Source organism: Gymnoscopelus microlampas, assembly GCF_963454915.1.
Source record: "Gymnoscopelus microlampas genome assembly, chromosome: 21".
NCBI classification, from domain to species: domain Eukaryota; kingdom Metazoa; phylum Chordata; class Actinopteri; order Myctophiformes; family Myctophidae; genus Gymnoscopelus; species Gymnoscopelus microlampas.
Window position 1 is genome coordinate 15,690,311 of NC_139958.1, and position 16,370 is coordinate 15,706,680.

The 16,370-nt window shown below is 39.6% G+C and overlaps 1 protein-coding gene across 1 annotated transcript; it reads left to right on the forward strand.

The window, feature by feature from the left end:
* The first annotated feature begins 1,061 nt into the window (after positions 1-1,061).
* lman1 (lectin, mannose-binding, 1) lies at positions 1,062-14,991 on the forward strand. The gene is made up of 13 exons (XM_084046619.1): positions 1,062-1,326; positions 2,403-2,557; positions 4,765-4,872; positions 6,660-6,721; positions 7,072-7,171; positions 8,132-8,255; positions 8,734-8,792; positions 8,989-9,121; positions 9,288-9,475; positions 9,821-9,897; positions 11,781-11,943; positions 12,600-12,724; positions 14,470-14,991. Exons 1-13 carry the CDS (start codon positions 1,092-1,094, stop codon positions 14,504-14,506), a joined length of 1,566 nt encoding a protein of 521 aa, XP_083902745.1. The 5' UTR covers positions 1,062-1,091; the 3' UTR covers positions 14,507-14,991.
* Positions 14,992-16,370: the final 1,379 nt, after the last annotated feature.

Consider the following 16,370-nt stretch of genomic DNA (forward strand, 5'->3'; position numbering starts at 1 on the left):
TGTTATTTTTTATATCTTTTTTTTAAATTGCTGATTGTTTATTTGTGCCTTTGAGCTGCACTCTTATTCTTTATGATTATGGTCAAGTCAAGAAGTAATTAATGTTCATAGTTCAACCATGACAAACTGTATGTAATTTTAGCTATCTCCTGGTCTGTACAGCACTTACATTTGGTCCATGAGAGTTGTTTTTAAATGTGCTTATTATACATTCATTTGATTTAATTTGACTTGACCTGACTTGACATATTTGCATATTGCACAGTGAAACACAGGACCAAAATGTCATGTTGGCTGCCTGGCTGGCTCTGTCTGGCTGAGGCAGCTCTACTGTGTGTGCACAGTCACACATCTTCAGGCAAACTACAACCTAACCTTGCATCACCCAGGCTTTCCACAGGCTTTCCGCAGTACCTGTGGAAAGCCTGGTTTCTATCTACTGCTCGGTGCTCACATCCAGTTTAAAGACCCGCCTACTGTATCCGGTAATGTGCGCACCCAAATACTTACACGCACAGACCATTTTCGTTTCCGCACTAGACCATATGCAAAGGGAAAAAGTGAATTGACCCAAGTCCACTGTCAACCATATCGAGTAAAACAAACCTGTCGTCCAATGAGAAAGCGCCCTGTTGGCCCTACAGGCATCCCGTCATGCTCAATAGTGTTGCCATGTTGGCTTATTATAAGCTACTTGGGGCTTCTTTTTCTGTAGAGTTGCTTGTGCTAAATATTGGTTAGTTGTGGGGCTTGTTTCTAAAGTAAAGTGTACTTGCTTATTTAGGTTAGCTTCCAAAGGTTTTTTATTATCATTTAAACCAGTGGTTCTCAAATATTTTCATGATTTTTTTTTTTGTGCCACAGGGGAGCATTTGTGTTGTTAGAACGTTTCAAACGTTTCAAATATTCCACAATTTTCATTGCAAGAGTTTTTAAAATATCAGATCTACAAGGGAGCTCACTTTAAAGTGCTCATGTGGCTTCTTTTGGGCTTTGGTATTCCTAGACCTAGTTACGTGTTTCTCTCGCAAAACATGGCAACACGGACGCTCGACTATTATTCAGCGCTACGTCAGCAGTGGTACCGAAACATGGCGGTGTCCACAGCAGAGCGCCAGGGTGCAAGTCCGTGTTTGTGGACAATATTATTGACTCTATCGTTAATATGTCAACGTTGTCATGCAGACGTTGTCACCACGGGTGTCGAGGCGACGGGTGGTGGAGGTGAAGAAGGGCCTCACCGCCGGTTCGAGTACAAATACAGCTTCAAAGGACCGCACCTGTCCCAGCCTGACGGCAGCGTTCCCTTCTGGATACACACTGGCAGTAAGTGGACATCATTCATATTATTGCCATAGTGGACTGACAGCAGCTGTCGTAGCGTATAGGCCTATATGGTAGGAGAAATAGCTTCATTTATGACTGGCATTACTGTCATTACAAGCCGTAGCCGATAGACCATCATGGGTATCGTTAAAAGAAGTAGTAGCCCAGTGGTGCTCAAACCTTTTAATTTGAAGGACCCCCCATAAATCTTGAAAGTGTAACAAATGTAACCAAATGGACCCGTACGGGTCCATTTGGTTCCATTTGTTACACTCTCAGAGTTAGACGTGTAAGGGTCAATTTGGACCCTCTCAATGAACCCAGAGAGTCCCTGCATGACCCCACTTTGTGAAACCTTGAGCTTTCCAGAAGTTGCCTTGTTGATGCCAGATGCTCTCTGAATGGTGCCCAGATAACAGTATTACCGAGAACTGCTGGCAAATGAATTCAATACTGTAAGACGGTTCCCCCATAGATTGTATTTAGATAAGTTACTGTACCTTTTTCTCAAGAAATATGACACCTGAGGCTGCAGGTATCTCTTTGCCCCATAATCTGAATGAAATCTTGAAATCTGATCTATCTGGCACACTTAAAACATGCTATAACATGCGCATTCTGTTTTGGCAGTAGGCCATTGTTGCTGTGGAAAATAGCTGTGCTTCAGAAATTAATAAATCAGTATCACTGGCAAGTAATAAGACTGCAAATGCGGTGTACCCTGATTCTGTGATGTCATCTATGGTTTGGTCAGCCTCATGCAGAGCTAAGCAGAATTGCTGTTCACTGGACATAGGTTAGAAAATTCCAAGATTGTCATTATATTGATTTCCTGTTAAATGCTACTTTTTATTTTCTGTCTCACAGTCACATTGCATGCTCAACAGACTAGCTTTATGAAGAATGGTACTACAGTGTAAGCCATTGACCAGAATTCTGGTGGGTTACTTAATAGCAAATGTAACTTAGAATTCTGATTTGAAATGAATCACTGACATTTCATGGAGACGGTTTAAACATTCCTCTGTGAAACCCTACTAACAATAACCTCTCTTCTGTGCTCCTGTTCCTCCCAGATGCCATTCCCAGTGCAGACCAGGTGCGAATCACACCGTCCCTCAGGAGTCAGAAGGGCTCTGTGTGGACAAAAAACCCTGTCAACTTTGAACACTGGGAGGCTGAGGTGACCTTCCGTGTGTCTGGCAGAGGCAGAATGGGAGCGGATGGACTGGTAAGTGGATTCTTGCAGAGAATCCAATTTAATGATACTATGGAGTAAAATGAAATCCTTAGTTGGGGTTGAAGTCAGCAAGGGCATGCGGTCGCAACAGGTTCCTAATGCCAAATCAAATGGGTTCAGATCTGAGCCAAGTCTCCCGAGGAGGCCCGTCTGAAGCCTGTCCTGGACAGGGGTCTCTGTACGTGAAAACGTGATGATGATACAGATGTAACCAAATCCATTCGGTTACTGTATGCTCTCAGAGTTACAAATGGATAAACCTGTACACTGAGGATTTTACTGTGTAATTACATCATGTGACATCTTATATACCAATAGGTTCTATTCTGTTCTCAATCTTTTGTTTAGAATGACTGCAAAGGTGGTTGGACAGTAACTTTGTTCCCACGCTCAAATGTTTGTAAAAATAGAAACCAACCTTTTTGGCAGACAACTGCCTTCTTCAGGGTAACGTTTGATATTGGCTCTTGGGCTACTAGTGTGTGCGGCCACCTTATGTCTCTTGAAGACTAATCATTTGGATTCTTCTGCAGTGGGCCGGCACCACTACAAGGACTTTGGTGTGCGTACATTCCTGTGCGTATTGTAGACATGTAGTCATAGAAATGGGTTTGGATAAGACTGTTGTATGTAACAAAACCAAAAGCCATTAAAATAGGAAATGGAAGAATGGCCAGGTTATGGGAAAGTTATATAACAGTATTTATTTATTTATTAGTAAAAGATGAACAGTATGTATGTAGTTGTATGTAGTTTGCATGCACATTGTATATCATAGACAAATAATAATCAATTAATGAATCAATCCCCAAAGGTACTGCTTAAAATAATATATACTGAGAGGCAAGAGTTGCATAGAGATTTCCGCCTACCGATATGCCTGATGACATCTAAATTCAATGCAGGGGCCAGAACAGCTGTGAAAACAGCCACTGACAAACCTACGCCTAATGATTTGAAAACAAATCATATCACCGTGCCAATATGAAGGACCACCTTAAAGTCTTTGCATTGGTTCTGCGATGCAGTTATTTTTTAATTTAAATCTTTGAATAGTTTTCACCCACTTGTAGCCCATTCATTGAATTTAGATTTCCCCATGTGTATCAGTAAGCAGTCTGGCTATGTTATAGCCAGACTGACACTCTGACAGGGATTTTTGGATGTAGAAAGATTTCACTCAGTTAGGGTTAGAGTACATACCTCCATCAACAGTATGCGGTTATCATTATCAAGATATGCTATTTCCATATTGTATGACTGATTATGTATTTTACACGTACCCTTGATTGTGAACTTGACCTTTAAACTTTTTGACCCAAGTTATTGTTATAAGTCATTGTGTCAGTACAGCGTACTGATCATCTCCACCACCAAGTTTCATAAATAGCCTGTTCTCTATTTTGTCCTTGACATTGTTCGTGACTTTAATTTGATACCTTTATTATTATTTTGCTATGAGTTGTGTAGCAAAAACATTCTATAAAACATAACGGCCATCGAATGCCATTGGCGGTGGTAATATACTTTTTTTTGTTGTTATTCAAATTGTTTTGATTTTTGCATATATAAACAAATATGCGTTTCAAGTACAGAACCATCATACTTGAACTCAGTGTCCCCCACCCTTCTCCCTTTTCCCACTCTTCATCCCCCCATCCCTTCCCACCCCGCCCACACATTCACACAACACATCCACAGCATCATCGAGTCAACAGATCTTTCAGATCTGATATCAGGTTTGTCCACAGTGAAATTGTGCTCTGTTGAGCATGGTTAATCCTGGCCGACGACAGTTCTAGATAGGCAATGTCCAAGAAGCTCCTTAGCCAGTGTGTTTTGGATAAGTCATGTGGAGGTTTCCAGCGTTGGACTATAATCTTTTTGGCTGCTGTAAGGCGGTGGTAATATGCTCAACAAATGTGAAAATGAGAAAATCTATAACAGATGGAACAAATGTTGTGGATCCTTACAAAGCTGTAGACACAATAATAGGAAGATAAGGTACATGGTCAATCTCTGTCTGTACGCAGACATCTTTTTGCTACAACTATTACTGATGTGTTGGCAGGAATAAAGCAATGCCTCTTGATATAATGGTCAAAAGTCAATTTGATTCCGTTGGTGATTAAGCACATGCAACAACACTCATAAAAACTATCTAGCAGCTACCACTCATTTGTACTCTTATCTAACAGGCTGTTTGGTTCACAACTGCACAAGGCCTTGATGGTCCAGTCTACGGAGCTGCTGACAATTGGAATGGAGTGGGCATCTTCTTTGACTCCTTCGACAATGATGGGAAGGTTTGTGTACTCCACTTATCAAGATGTTGCGATGTTTTAAGTTGAATTAAAAATGTAATTAAAAGATGTTCTATTTAAGAAAATAAACTAGGTATTTTGGAGTATTACTAGTAATGACACAGGCAGATTCATTTGGATTAATATAAAGTCCTGAATGCAACTCAACAAAATAGTTGCAGAGACCGCCACAGCGGTCTGAAGTACCCCGTGCAGGTCGGTGCATGTCGTGTCATTGAGTATCAAGTGAGTGGGGGGGGGTGAGACGGGACGCGAGATACAGCTTGTAAGGATCGTGCATTCGTGGAATGAGCAACACAGCTAAACGTGTGGGTAGCGCCTCCAAAAAATGTGCCAAAATCACCCAATATGCTTCTGTTGGTAATCGCTCTTGTTTTGAGCAACCTGTCAGCACACACCTGCTGAGAGGTGTGTGCCAGTAGTCACAGGTGTGTGACTGCCTCACAGGTGAGTGACTGGCACCTGAACATGGGTTCTGCAACTTTGTTGAGTTTGTACTCCAAGCAGCAACACTGCCCCCATGGAAAGATGCCACGTTTGTCCCTTCAGGATAAGGCCTGTGCAATAGGGCAAGTGAAGCTGGTGTTCCGTTATGCAGAGTGACAGCATTATTTGGTGTTAGCCCTGGTACCATTTCCAAACTTAGGACCAAGTTCTGTGAGACAGGTGAAGTCAACAAGGAAGACAACAACCCAGACCCCTTGCTTCACTGAGGAACCATAGATTTACAGGCAAGATTTGCACAACGGTACCAAAGACAGATGTCAAAGTTGCAGTGTCCATGCTCAGGTGCCAGTCACACACCTGCCTGCAAATGGTACCAGGGCTGACATCAAATAATGCGTAATCTGCGTAACGGAACACCAGCTTCACTTGCCCTATTGCACAGGCCGGATTGGAGCATACATAAACTCAACAAAGTTGCAGAACCCATGTTCAGGTGCCAGTCACTCACCTGTGAGGCAGTCACACACCTGTGACTACTGGCACACACAATGTAAAGGTGACTAATCAACGATAAAAATGATATAAAACACAATACCAATTGGTATTATTAAAGGGGAGATATAATTGACCGAAGTTAAGTTTCCGAACTTTTTTTGAGCAGTTTAAAAGGTTGTGCTAGGAGACGGTAAACTATCTCTGCTCCTTGTGTCTGTTTGTCACTGTCCAGTTAAGGGACAGCCCTGTCTTTGTAAACCCCCTACGCCTAGGGCTAAGAATGCCTGTGTTAACAAAGAGTTACCGTTACAAGATAGATATTTAGTTATAGGAGGCTGTACAATAGACCAATACATTAGAAGATTTATGCGTGTAAGAATAGCTGTTATTTAACAAAGTGGTCATTTAATTTAGAATAAGAAGAGAAACAAATATGAACGCATGTTAACCAACCAGAAACTTAATACAAATTTGTATAATTCCAATGCCAGAGAATTTGCAAATGGGCTGAATAATACACAGTTAAATTGCTTGTAGGATACATTAAATTGAAGTATCCTTTTCCATTAATGTTGAAAAATAATGTAATTAAATGTGAAATTATACATCCAATTATGGCAAAAACTGTTCACATTACTTAATTATTTCAGTGGAAAAAACAAAAGATTCTTGACTATTTGATGACATACTATTTCATTACATCCACTTTTAGGTTGTAGGATTTACTCTGCTTCAATGTGTGGAATATCTGACATATATGACATATGGATGCCTTCAAATGAGATTAATTCAAATTAACATTTGTTGTTTTCTCCACTTCTTTTCAGAAAAATAACCCAGCTATAATTGTTGTTGGAAACAATGGCCAACTTCTTTATGATCACCAAAAGTAAGTAAACATTTATTTGTTTGACCCTTGACATCGTAGCCAACCAATATTATTATATTTAGCTGAAGGGTAAATAATCCTCTATCTCTACTAATCTCCCTTGAGCCAGTGAAGCATTAAATCACCTTTCTCTGTCATTCCAGTGCCTTACAGTTCACACTGTTTTCACTGTTGTTTATGTCACTGCAGAAGTTTAGATGAAAAAATGCAAAATTATATTACATGTTATTCATTCATTTCATAAGCCCACCTGAAGATTGTAGCAGTCTTTAGTGGATATTTAGTATGTGTATAGTATAGTATATTTGCAAATACTGATTGTCCTATTGTTGTTTTTCTGAAAATGCCAGTGATGGCACAACACAAGCTCTGGGAACATGCTTAAGAGACTTCAGAAACAAACCGTACCCTGTCAGAGCCAAAATCACATACTACAGAAAGACATTGACGGTAGGAGAATCTGAGCATTAGATTTAGTTTTTGTTTTACATTTTGCTCTATTTTGATCATAGAGCTTTGATCATTGTGCAACAGTCGCGCACCTAAAATGGCAGATCTACAAGTAGATCTGCTATTTTTGACATATGACATTGTCATACAATTAAGTGTAAATTAAGCATTATACCATGGCCATGGACAATACTCAGTTTCCAGTTGAAGGGGCGGGGGGTCCCTCAAAAACAACATATCTCGAAAACTAATGACTGGTTTGCTATGGAATTTGCGATGCTCCTTCATGCCCCAGAAGTGGAACTTGAATTTGGTTTGTTCAATTGTTTTATGATATGCATTTGGAGGTACGATTTGGCACCCAAGTATTGTGATAGTATCATATCTGAAGGTCTCTGCAATAAATAACATTTATCCTAAGGTTTACAAAGATCGTGCCAATGCAAAGTTTCTATCCAAAGAGCGTATTTCCCCAAAATATGATTAAACACTACTTATGATTATATTATTATTAGTTGGTTAGTGGCCATGGTAGAAGTGATCAACTCCGAGCTGTGCTGATATGAAAAGATAATCTCTGCGGAGGCAAACTGGAGTTCTCAACAGGCCTGAAAATTAAGGCCCGGCCCTAACTGAGCCGGCCCGAACAATCACCATCATATTAGGCCCGAAAATACCTAGATACCTGAGTAAAATTAACTTTGAGCTGCATCCAACGCATTCCCCTGCCATTTCCCTCTGCCTATTATTTTTTCACGGCTAATAAGCGTACATTTTTGCCCAGCCTGGCCCGAAAACATCGGGTAGGGTGGGGTTCGGGCAGAATTTGAGAACTCTAAGGCAAACCCACTGCAGTGCATTTTATTTATAACTGCACAGCTCGTCATGTATTATCCTTTACATAAACAATAGTGATCAGCCTGGCTTTTAACTGCTGCATGATCCACTCTGGCCATTCAGGTGATGTTCAACAATGGCTTTACCCCAGACAAAGATGACTATGAGTTCTGCACAAAGGTAGACAACATGATCATTCCCGCTGAGGGCTTCTTTGGCATTTCAGCAGCCACGGGTGGTTTAGCAGGTATTTATTTTTAAAATCTTCCATATTTAATACTTATATATACATATATATCTATATACTTTTGAAAATGTGTGTGTCCAATGCCTTTTTAACCTCTAAAACTCTATACTTCCCTCAGAGCTCAATACTAGTGCCCCTCCTGTTTTTGCTCTAAATGTAATATCTTTGCTGAAAATAACCAATCTACAATATCATAACGAGCTTGTAGCTCTGCTATTTGCATTGAATGTTCACCCCCATTATAGGGATGCTAGGGTTCAAGTGGTTAAACCATCTACAGTATAGATAGGCTGTACTTTAGATGTATAATAATATATGACTTATTCCATAACATGACATATGTCACAAGAATTTAAACACAAAACTGTATTATGTAAACATTTGCTTGCAGACGTTGAAACTCCAATATAAATACATTGTATGGAATGCATTAATTTTTTTGTTGTAAATGTAATACAAGCATTACTTCTTCCATCAGATGACCATGATGTCCTGTCATTCTTATTATTCAGACTAACGGAGCCAGGCCAGGAACTGGTAACTATGTTTTACTACCACTCTCTAATCCTTTTACTATTATGAAAATGTGATTGGAATTGTGTGAGATATACAATTTTCTCTAGTGTGTGTGTCTGTCTGTCTGCCTGCATGTCTGTCTTTATGAGCATGTGCACAATATAGCCTAACCCGAGGGCCTCTAGTGAGTTCAGAGTGGTTTTGTCTTCTATTGAAGCCCCCATCTGAATCAGAGATGCCCAAAGAGGAGAAGGATAAGTACCAGGAGGAATTTGAGAATTTCCAGCAAGAGCTTGACAAAAAGAAGGAGGAGTTCCAGAAAGAGCACCCAGACGTTCAAGGAGAACCAGGTTTGTTTTTCCTACAGTAAAAGCAAATTTGCGGAACTAATACTTAAAATATTCAATACCTGCCTTGAACCATGTCCAGACCTTACCGTATGTAACAATGATAACTGTCACACTGGTTTCAGACATGCAAGTTGTTTCTTGCTAATGGTTATATCTACTACTTCAGTTGAGGACCTGTACGAGACTGTGAATGACCGGGAGATTCGCCAGGTGTTTGAGGGCCAGAATCGGATCCATATGGAGATCAAACAGCTCCATCGTCAGCTCGCTATGATCTTGGACGAACAGCGCCGATACGTCTCAGTGATCACAGATGAGATTGGCAAGAAGGGTTCACAGACTGAGTCAGGACAGGTAGGGCAAACAAAATGACTATATACGTAACGTTATACTACAACCAAGTGTAGCGTTCCATAATGTAAAATTGGTTGTGGCATCTGAAATGGCAATGGTTATTACATTTTTACAAGCTCCAGATCCGTGAATTTGAGGTCACGCAATATCAGTTGCTAATCGTCCAACCAGAGGTTGACCGTGACCTTAGCCACCACAAACCCATAATTAAATATAACCATATCTAACTTAATGCGTAAACACAACCATTATTAACAATGTACATGAACTTTTCCATCTGTAACTTAAATGCCTAAACACAAACATTATTCCTATTCAGCCCCTTTGTTGTTCATATCATTTTAGCCGGAGGCTGGAAGTCAACAGTTAACCTCAGTCATTGCCACTCAGCACGAGGTTCTTAAAAACCTGAATGAGCTAAGGTAAGTAACAAACATAATTGTTATTGTTTCTGTTTTGTTATTCTGTGTTTTTGCCACAAGAATGAAAACGGATCAATGATATTCCAGAAAAACGAATTGCTGTTAAATCCCTGAAATCATATTTCCCCCCCACACACACACACACACACACACACACACACACACGCACACAAGCGAGCTGTTTTGGCCACAGTAATGAAAACAGATCAATGCTATTCTAGAAAAACAAGTTTAATACCTCAAATCATAATTTAATCTCACAATACCATACAGGTGTTTTCATAGTCAACACACACACACACACACACACACACACACACACACACACACACACACACACACACACACACACACACACACACACACACACACAAAGAGTTTTCATTATGCCTATATACCCCACATTTCATCAAAGGGAATAATCTCCATTTTAGCCTATTCCAAATAGCAATGATTGGGTTTCTTCTTAGAATTTCTAATTTGACCCATACATGGGTCACTGGGTACTACGTTAAGATTATATCCAGGGTTTTATAAATGCCCACTTATTTTTTTTCAGGGGAGATTTCTTTCCTCCCAAAGGACACATGTGCCTGTCTGCCATTTAGACCCTAACCATGTGACAAATAAAGAAGCACCTTATCAGATTACTAGTCTTTAAATACATCTGTCATAGGCAGGCAAAACATTCTCTTCTGATTTATTTTTGTCACAATCCCCTGCAAGTTCTTACAATACTTACATTTGTCTTAGAATCGTTTAAAACACTTTCAACCTGGCGACCCTATTTTGGGGATGTTATTATAGGCAGAAACCTTTTAAAACATTCTACACCTTTCAAAAATTGCTGATCTACAAACTGACAATGTGACACATTACAACGTATTGTGAGCTTGTAGAATGGCTATTTTTGGTAACTAGAAATTCAGGCCCGCCGCACAGTCATAGTGTCGGGGATTTGTCAGAGTACCCGTTGTACCTGTCTGTCCGTGTCTCGACATACTAAAGCCTATACAACTTGTGCTATAACCTCTCTTTTGTGCCCATATATGGAGATGTCTGTTTCTGTCTGTCTACCTGTGTTCCTTTTATGCCCATATATGAAGATATCTGTTTCTGTCAGTCCTTGTCCCCGATATAACCGATATTATCGGTTTGACCAATATGTCAGCCATTATTTGACTTGATGAAAAACTTTGATTTGATTCAAGTTTCTATTTGAGCACTGTTGCTTATAGTTTGGCAAACAAATATAAATCCTCTCCGTTAGAGATAGGGTGAGAAGTTCAGTGATCTGCGAGTAGAACTAAGTATAACTGCTCCTTCATTTGGAAAGGAGCCAGCTAAGGTGGTTCGGGCATCTAGTACGGATGCCTCGTGGGTGTCTCCCAAGGGAGGTCCTTGGTGCACATCCCACTGGGAGGAGACCCCCTGGCAGACCAAGGACCAGATGGATTTTATCTCCACACTGTCCTTGGAATGCCTCTGGATTTCCGAGGAGGAAGTGGCTAATGTTGCTTGGGAAAGGGAAGTCTAGAGCTCTCTGCTGAAACTGTTACTCCAGCGACCGACTCTGGATAAGCGGTTGAAGATGGATGGACAAATAACTTTATGATAGATTTATTTATTTATTAAGTAAACAAATGAAACGGAAAGGAAAGATTATTTAGCTGTAATTATACAATGAACAAGCTAAAAAGTGAATATAAAATACACATTACATGAACTTTATTTTATTCACTTGTTCAAACATTTTTAAAAATAGCCAATCTACAGGCTTACAGGCGTGATGCGTTGTGAGCTTGTAGATTGGCTATTTTTGAAAAATTAAAGAAGGTAAAAAATTGGGACTGACAGCCATGTCACTGTGTTTATGTCCACAGAAACTCCTTCCATGATTCATTGAAGCAGATCGGTTCGGTTCAACAACAAGGTACTGCTGGGGGATTGGGAACATATGAGACCATGCAGCACTTCAATGACATTAAGGAGCATCTTCATCTGGTCAAAAAGGATGTGGAGCACCTGGTCATACGTAGCAACCCGGTAAGAGATTTAATAAAGCTCCCAGCAGCATACATGCCTCCATCCAAGAAACTTCAGTTTACAATGGCCTGGGATTTAGGCAGTTTAGGCAAAATATATAGTTGTACGTAATTTGGTGGAAAGAAAAATAAATCATGTTTCTGCAACATAACCCTGCAACGACCCCTCCTGCAAAATTTGGAAGTCAGTTATAGCCAATCGGAATGGAATATGACAATCTATAGGAGTAGTAGCAAAAACGTTGAAAATGCAAAAAGGTTTGATGACCTATGGCCAAATAGTATTTGGGTTGTATTTGGTATCGTGCCATCATGAGTGCGAATTGCTCAATTTTGGATTGAATTTGTTCCTTTGCCTACTGCCTGCGTGCATGACAGGTTTCACGCCAATTGGTCCAGTGGTTTGTGAGATTATCGACGGAGTGGAGTCACACACTCACTCATTAATTCAAACACACACACACACACACACACACACACACACTCAGAAGGGCAAAAACTTAACCTCGGCCTGGCGGAGATAAAAAAAGAAGAAAGAAATGCAGTAGAACACACAACCTATACACAAAAGATTTTTTATGTCATCTAAAGTTTGGAATTCCATCATAGTAATAGGCCTATTTACTAAAGTTTAAATTCTATATGTTTGACATGTAGAACCCCAGTGAGAAAGTTCTGAAGTGTCCTGAGTTTCCTCCGATGCCGTCCTGCTTGTCCACGGTCCACTTTGTAGTCTTCGTGGTCATCCAGTCTGTCCTGTTCTTCTGCTACGTCATGTACAAGTAAGACATGCTTCTTTGTGACGTATTCTACCATTCTGAGTCACATGTTACTGAAGCGCCTTTCTTGGAAGTATTTTTTTCTGAGAAATCGAGATCTGAAACTTTCAAGTGAGGGGCGTTAAGCTGTCAGAGAGTGTCTCAGATCAGGGGGTTCCCAAACTAGCTCAAGTAGCCATAGCCTCTGCCTGCAGCCCCATATTGCGAAATGGCTTTGTAAAAACGAAAATAGCAGATCAAGCTTGTAGATCTGATATTTACGATTATGTAAAAAAAAATCATGAAAGATTCTGACAATTATGACATGCCTTAAATATGGGCTCTAGGTTTAACCCATTTAGACCTGAGGCCAGTTTTCTTTTTAAATATATTTAGATTTAGTTTTTTTTAATATATATATATAATTATATTAAATTGGTTAAACTGGCACAAAAATAAAACAATTTGAATTTAAATGAAACTTTTTCTATGTGTATATGTATTATTTTTTTTATGTTTTTGGTTTTCTTAGTCATTTCCCCCTCCTTTCCAGTTGGCCCCCCTGTCAGTCCCCTCTTTGAAAACCTGTGTCTTACAGTATGTGGTTGTATACGAGTTTGACAAGTTCTTCAACAGCAGACAAACATTGTCATTGATATGGAATCCATGTTAAAGGTTAGGGAGGAGATACAGTATTTATAGTATAGTCTCACATGGAAGGCAGCTGCCTGATAAGTCACTGTCATTCAAAGGCAACTTTATTTATTGTACCTGAAAATGTATCTGATCAGGTGGTACAGTCAGTGTCACAACCTCCCCATTAAATAAAGCATAAATTACTCAATCAATGTAATCAATGCAATTCACCTTCCTGATTTAATGTGCTTTTTTTATATCAGTAGTTTTCAAAGTGGGGCCCGGGGTGCCCAGGTGGGCCACCAGGGGACGCCAGGGAAGCCAATTGGTTCAAATTCAACTCATAAGATTATTATGCCAACATGGCGTCCCTATTTTAGTCATCATGCTATTATTGTCAGAAATGTTTTCAAATGTTTTTAATGTTCAAAATTGTTAAAAAAATGTTCAAACAAGTTGAAAATAGTGAAAATAGCCCATCAACAAGCTCACAGCGCGTTGCCAACTTGTAGATTTTGTTTTTTAAACCATTTCGCAGTAGCAGCCAGAGGCTATGGCTGTTTGGGGTCCTTAGCATTGAAAACCCTACTGCATATCACAGGATATCACTATGATCCCACTTACCAAGTGTTGAATCAAATTAAAGCTTCAAGTCCAGGTCTTTCACTGTTTTGTGTCCCTGGTTATGGGGACACAAATTGGAGGTGGCTATTAGCCACACTTCTGCTTTACCTCCCCATTGAGACAGGCTTCCAAGGCTGAATATATGTCATCAATTTGAACACTTTCACGGCTCCCTTTTGTTTACATCTATCAATCGACTATCTTAGCGTTTAGCCATCACATACGTAGTATGTGACATGACACTTACATTTCAAATTACTATTTTGGTATACTAGTATGCATCTTATTTGACCATCTGAAATCAAAATATTTTAATTTACTAACACCCTAGCCGCTAGCTATTTATTGTTGATATGGGTACAATAAAATAAGATTATGAACATTTGTTTTGATAATGACTGTGAATGAGGTAACTAGGTAATGTAACTGACTAGTAATGATAGATTAGAACTGTTTATTTTTTCAGGTTTTTAATGCCTCTTTCTAATTATGGCTATTTTGTTTTTTAGAAGTCAACAAGAAGCAGCAGCAAAGAAGTTCTTTTGATGACGCATTTATAAGATTTATGTGTAAATGAGGAAGTGTCCAGGTTTTTTTTTTCTTTTCTTTTTTTTTCCAAAATTGTAAATTATTGAAAAACGGTTGTTTGAGAATTTTTTAATTTGATCTGTTATACAGGGTTGTATGAATGCGTGTACAATGTGTGAGGAATTTCATTCAATATTCCTTCCCAACATGATGTAATATGTTCCTTGCAGTATTTTTTGTCATATCTTTGGAATGTGTGTTCTTTGAGCTATGGCAGCGGCACTATTCCATAAAATGCACCACTCTGTCTATTTACATAGTATGAAGAAAAGAAACCTGTGGTTTGAAATGTGCAATTTTATTAATGCTGAACTATGTAGATGACAACTAAGAGCTGATCTCTGGTGTGCGTGAGAGAGTGTCTTGAATGATTGAAATATGACAGAATTGGACGTGTTCTTTTTTTGTTTAAGCAATTTACATAAACGGAGAGGATTAATTGGGCTGGTGTCGTGTAATCATTACCTTGCCGTGCAAAGCTTAAAGTCATGCTGTAACTTTCTCAATTAGACAAGTTATTTTTTATATAACCTTGAACTTGTGAATTTTTGTGTTTTTGACAACTTGTATGAACTTGTATTTTTAGTCGGGGGATGTCTGGTGTAACAGAGTGGTTCACTACCTCAGCCTGATGGCCCTGAAAGTCTAATATCTCCCCCGAGCGATAGGGATATTAAGATGTTGGCTTTCCACGCGGGAGACCCGGGTTCGAATCCCGGGCGTTACAATGGTGCTGTGACCCGGATCGGGTTTCCCCGTGGGAGGAGGTCAAAAGGGGGGTGAGTATAACAGTGGTTCACTACCTCAGCCTGATGGCCTGAAAGTCTAATATCTCCCCTGAGCGATAGGGATATGGCTTTGGCTTAGCGGTTAAGATGTTGTCTTTCCACGCGGGAGACCCGGGTTCGAATCCTGGGCGTTACACTGGCCCCGACACTTGTGCTAAAATGACACAGGCTCTTGAAAGCAGTGCTTTTGTACCAGAAAAGTATTTTTTATTATTATTGTTTAATGCATACCGTTAAGAGATTATTACAGTTAGATGCCAGGAGATGCCTAGTCTCGCGTTGCCAGATGATTGCAATAACTGCTGACAAATCTACACCCACTGGTTTGGAAACCAATCCTGTCACTACTGTACCTCAATATGAAGGATGACTCTGAAGACTTTGAATTGTTTCTGCAATGTAGTAGTTGTTTTCAAATCTCCAAATTGTTTCCACACAGTTTTAGCAGCTATTACATTTAGATGTAACCAAAGATATCGGTAGAGAAAGAAAGAGACTCGCTTGTCTGTCAAAACGAGACCAGTAGATATCTGGAGTGTCAAGCAGTAACCCGTGTAAACCAGATTATAGCTATAAAATCAATGTCTTTGAAATCAGAAGATCATAGGGGTCTACTCTGTACTCATACAGTATGTTATTTAGGCTTAGTCTATATTATAGTCATCAGTTATAAAGTATGCAACAATTAGAAGGATAACAGCACCTTAGTGTCAGACCCTGTATTTGTTTTTGAGTAAGAGAGGCTGATCCCTAATGCTAATATACATATGTATAACAGAAATGTTTTTCAGTCAAAAACAGAAATGGATTAAGGTAATGGTAATGGATTAGCAGCCTAGTGGTAAAATTGTGTTTTGTTCTGTACTGTTGAGATGATCGATCACCATCTCTCGTAATCCAGACATGCTATTGTGTACAAATGCTGTCATTATCCCCAGTGAGACTGGCAGTATAGTTGATTTGTGTTGACAAATTTTGCTAAAATAATGAACTGAAATGACAACTTCCTGGCTGTAGCTGAATCAGATCATGTT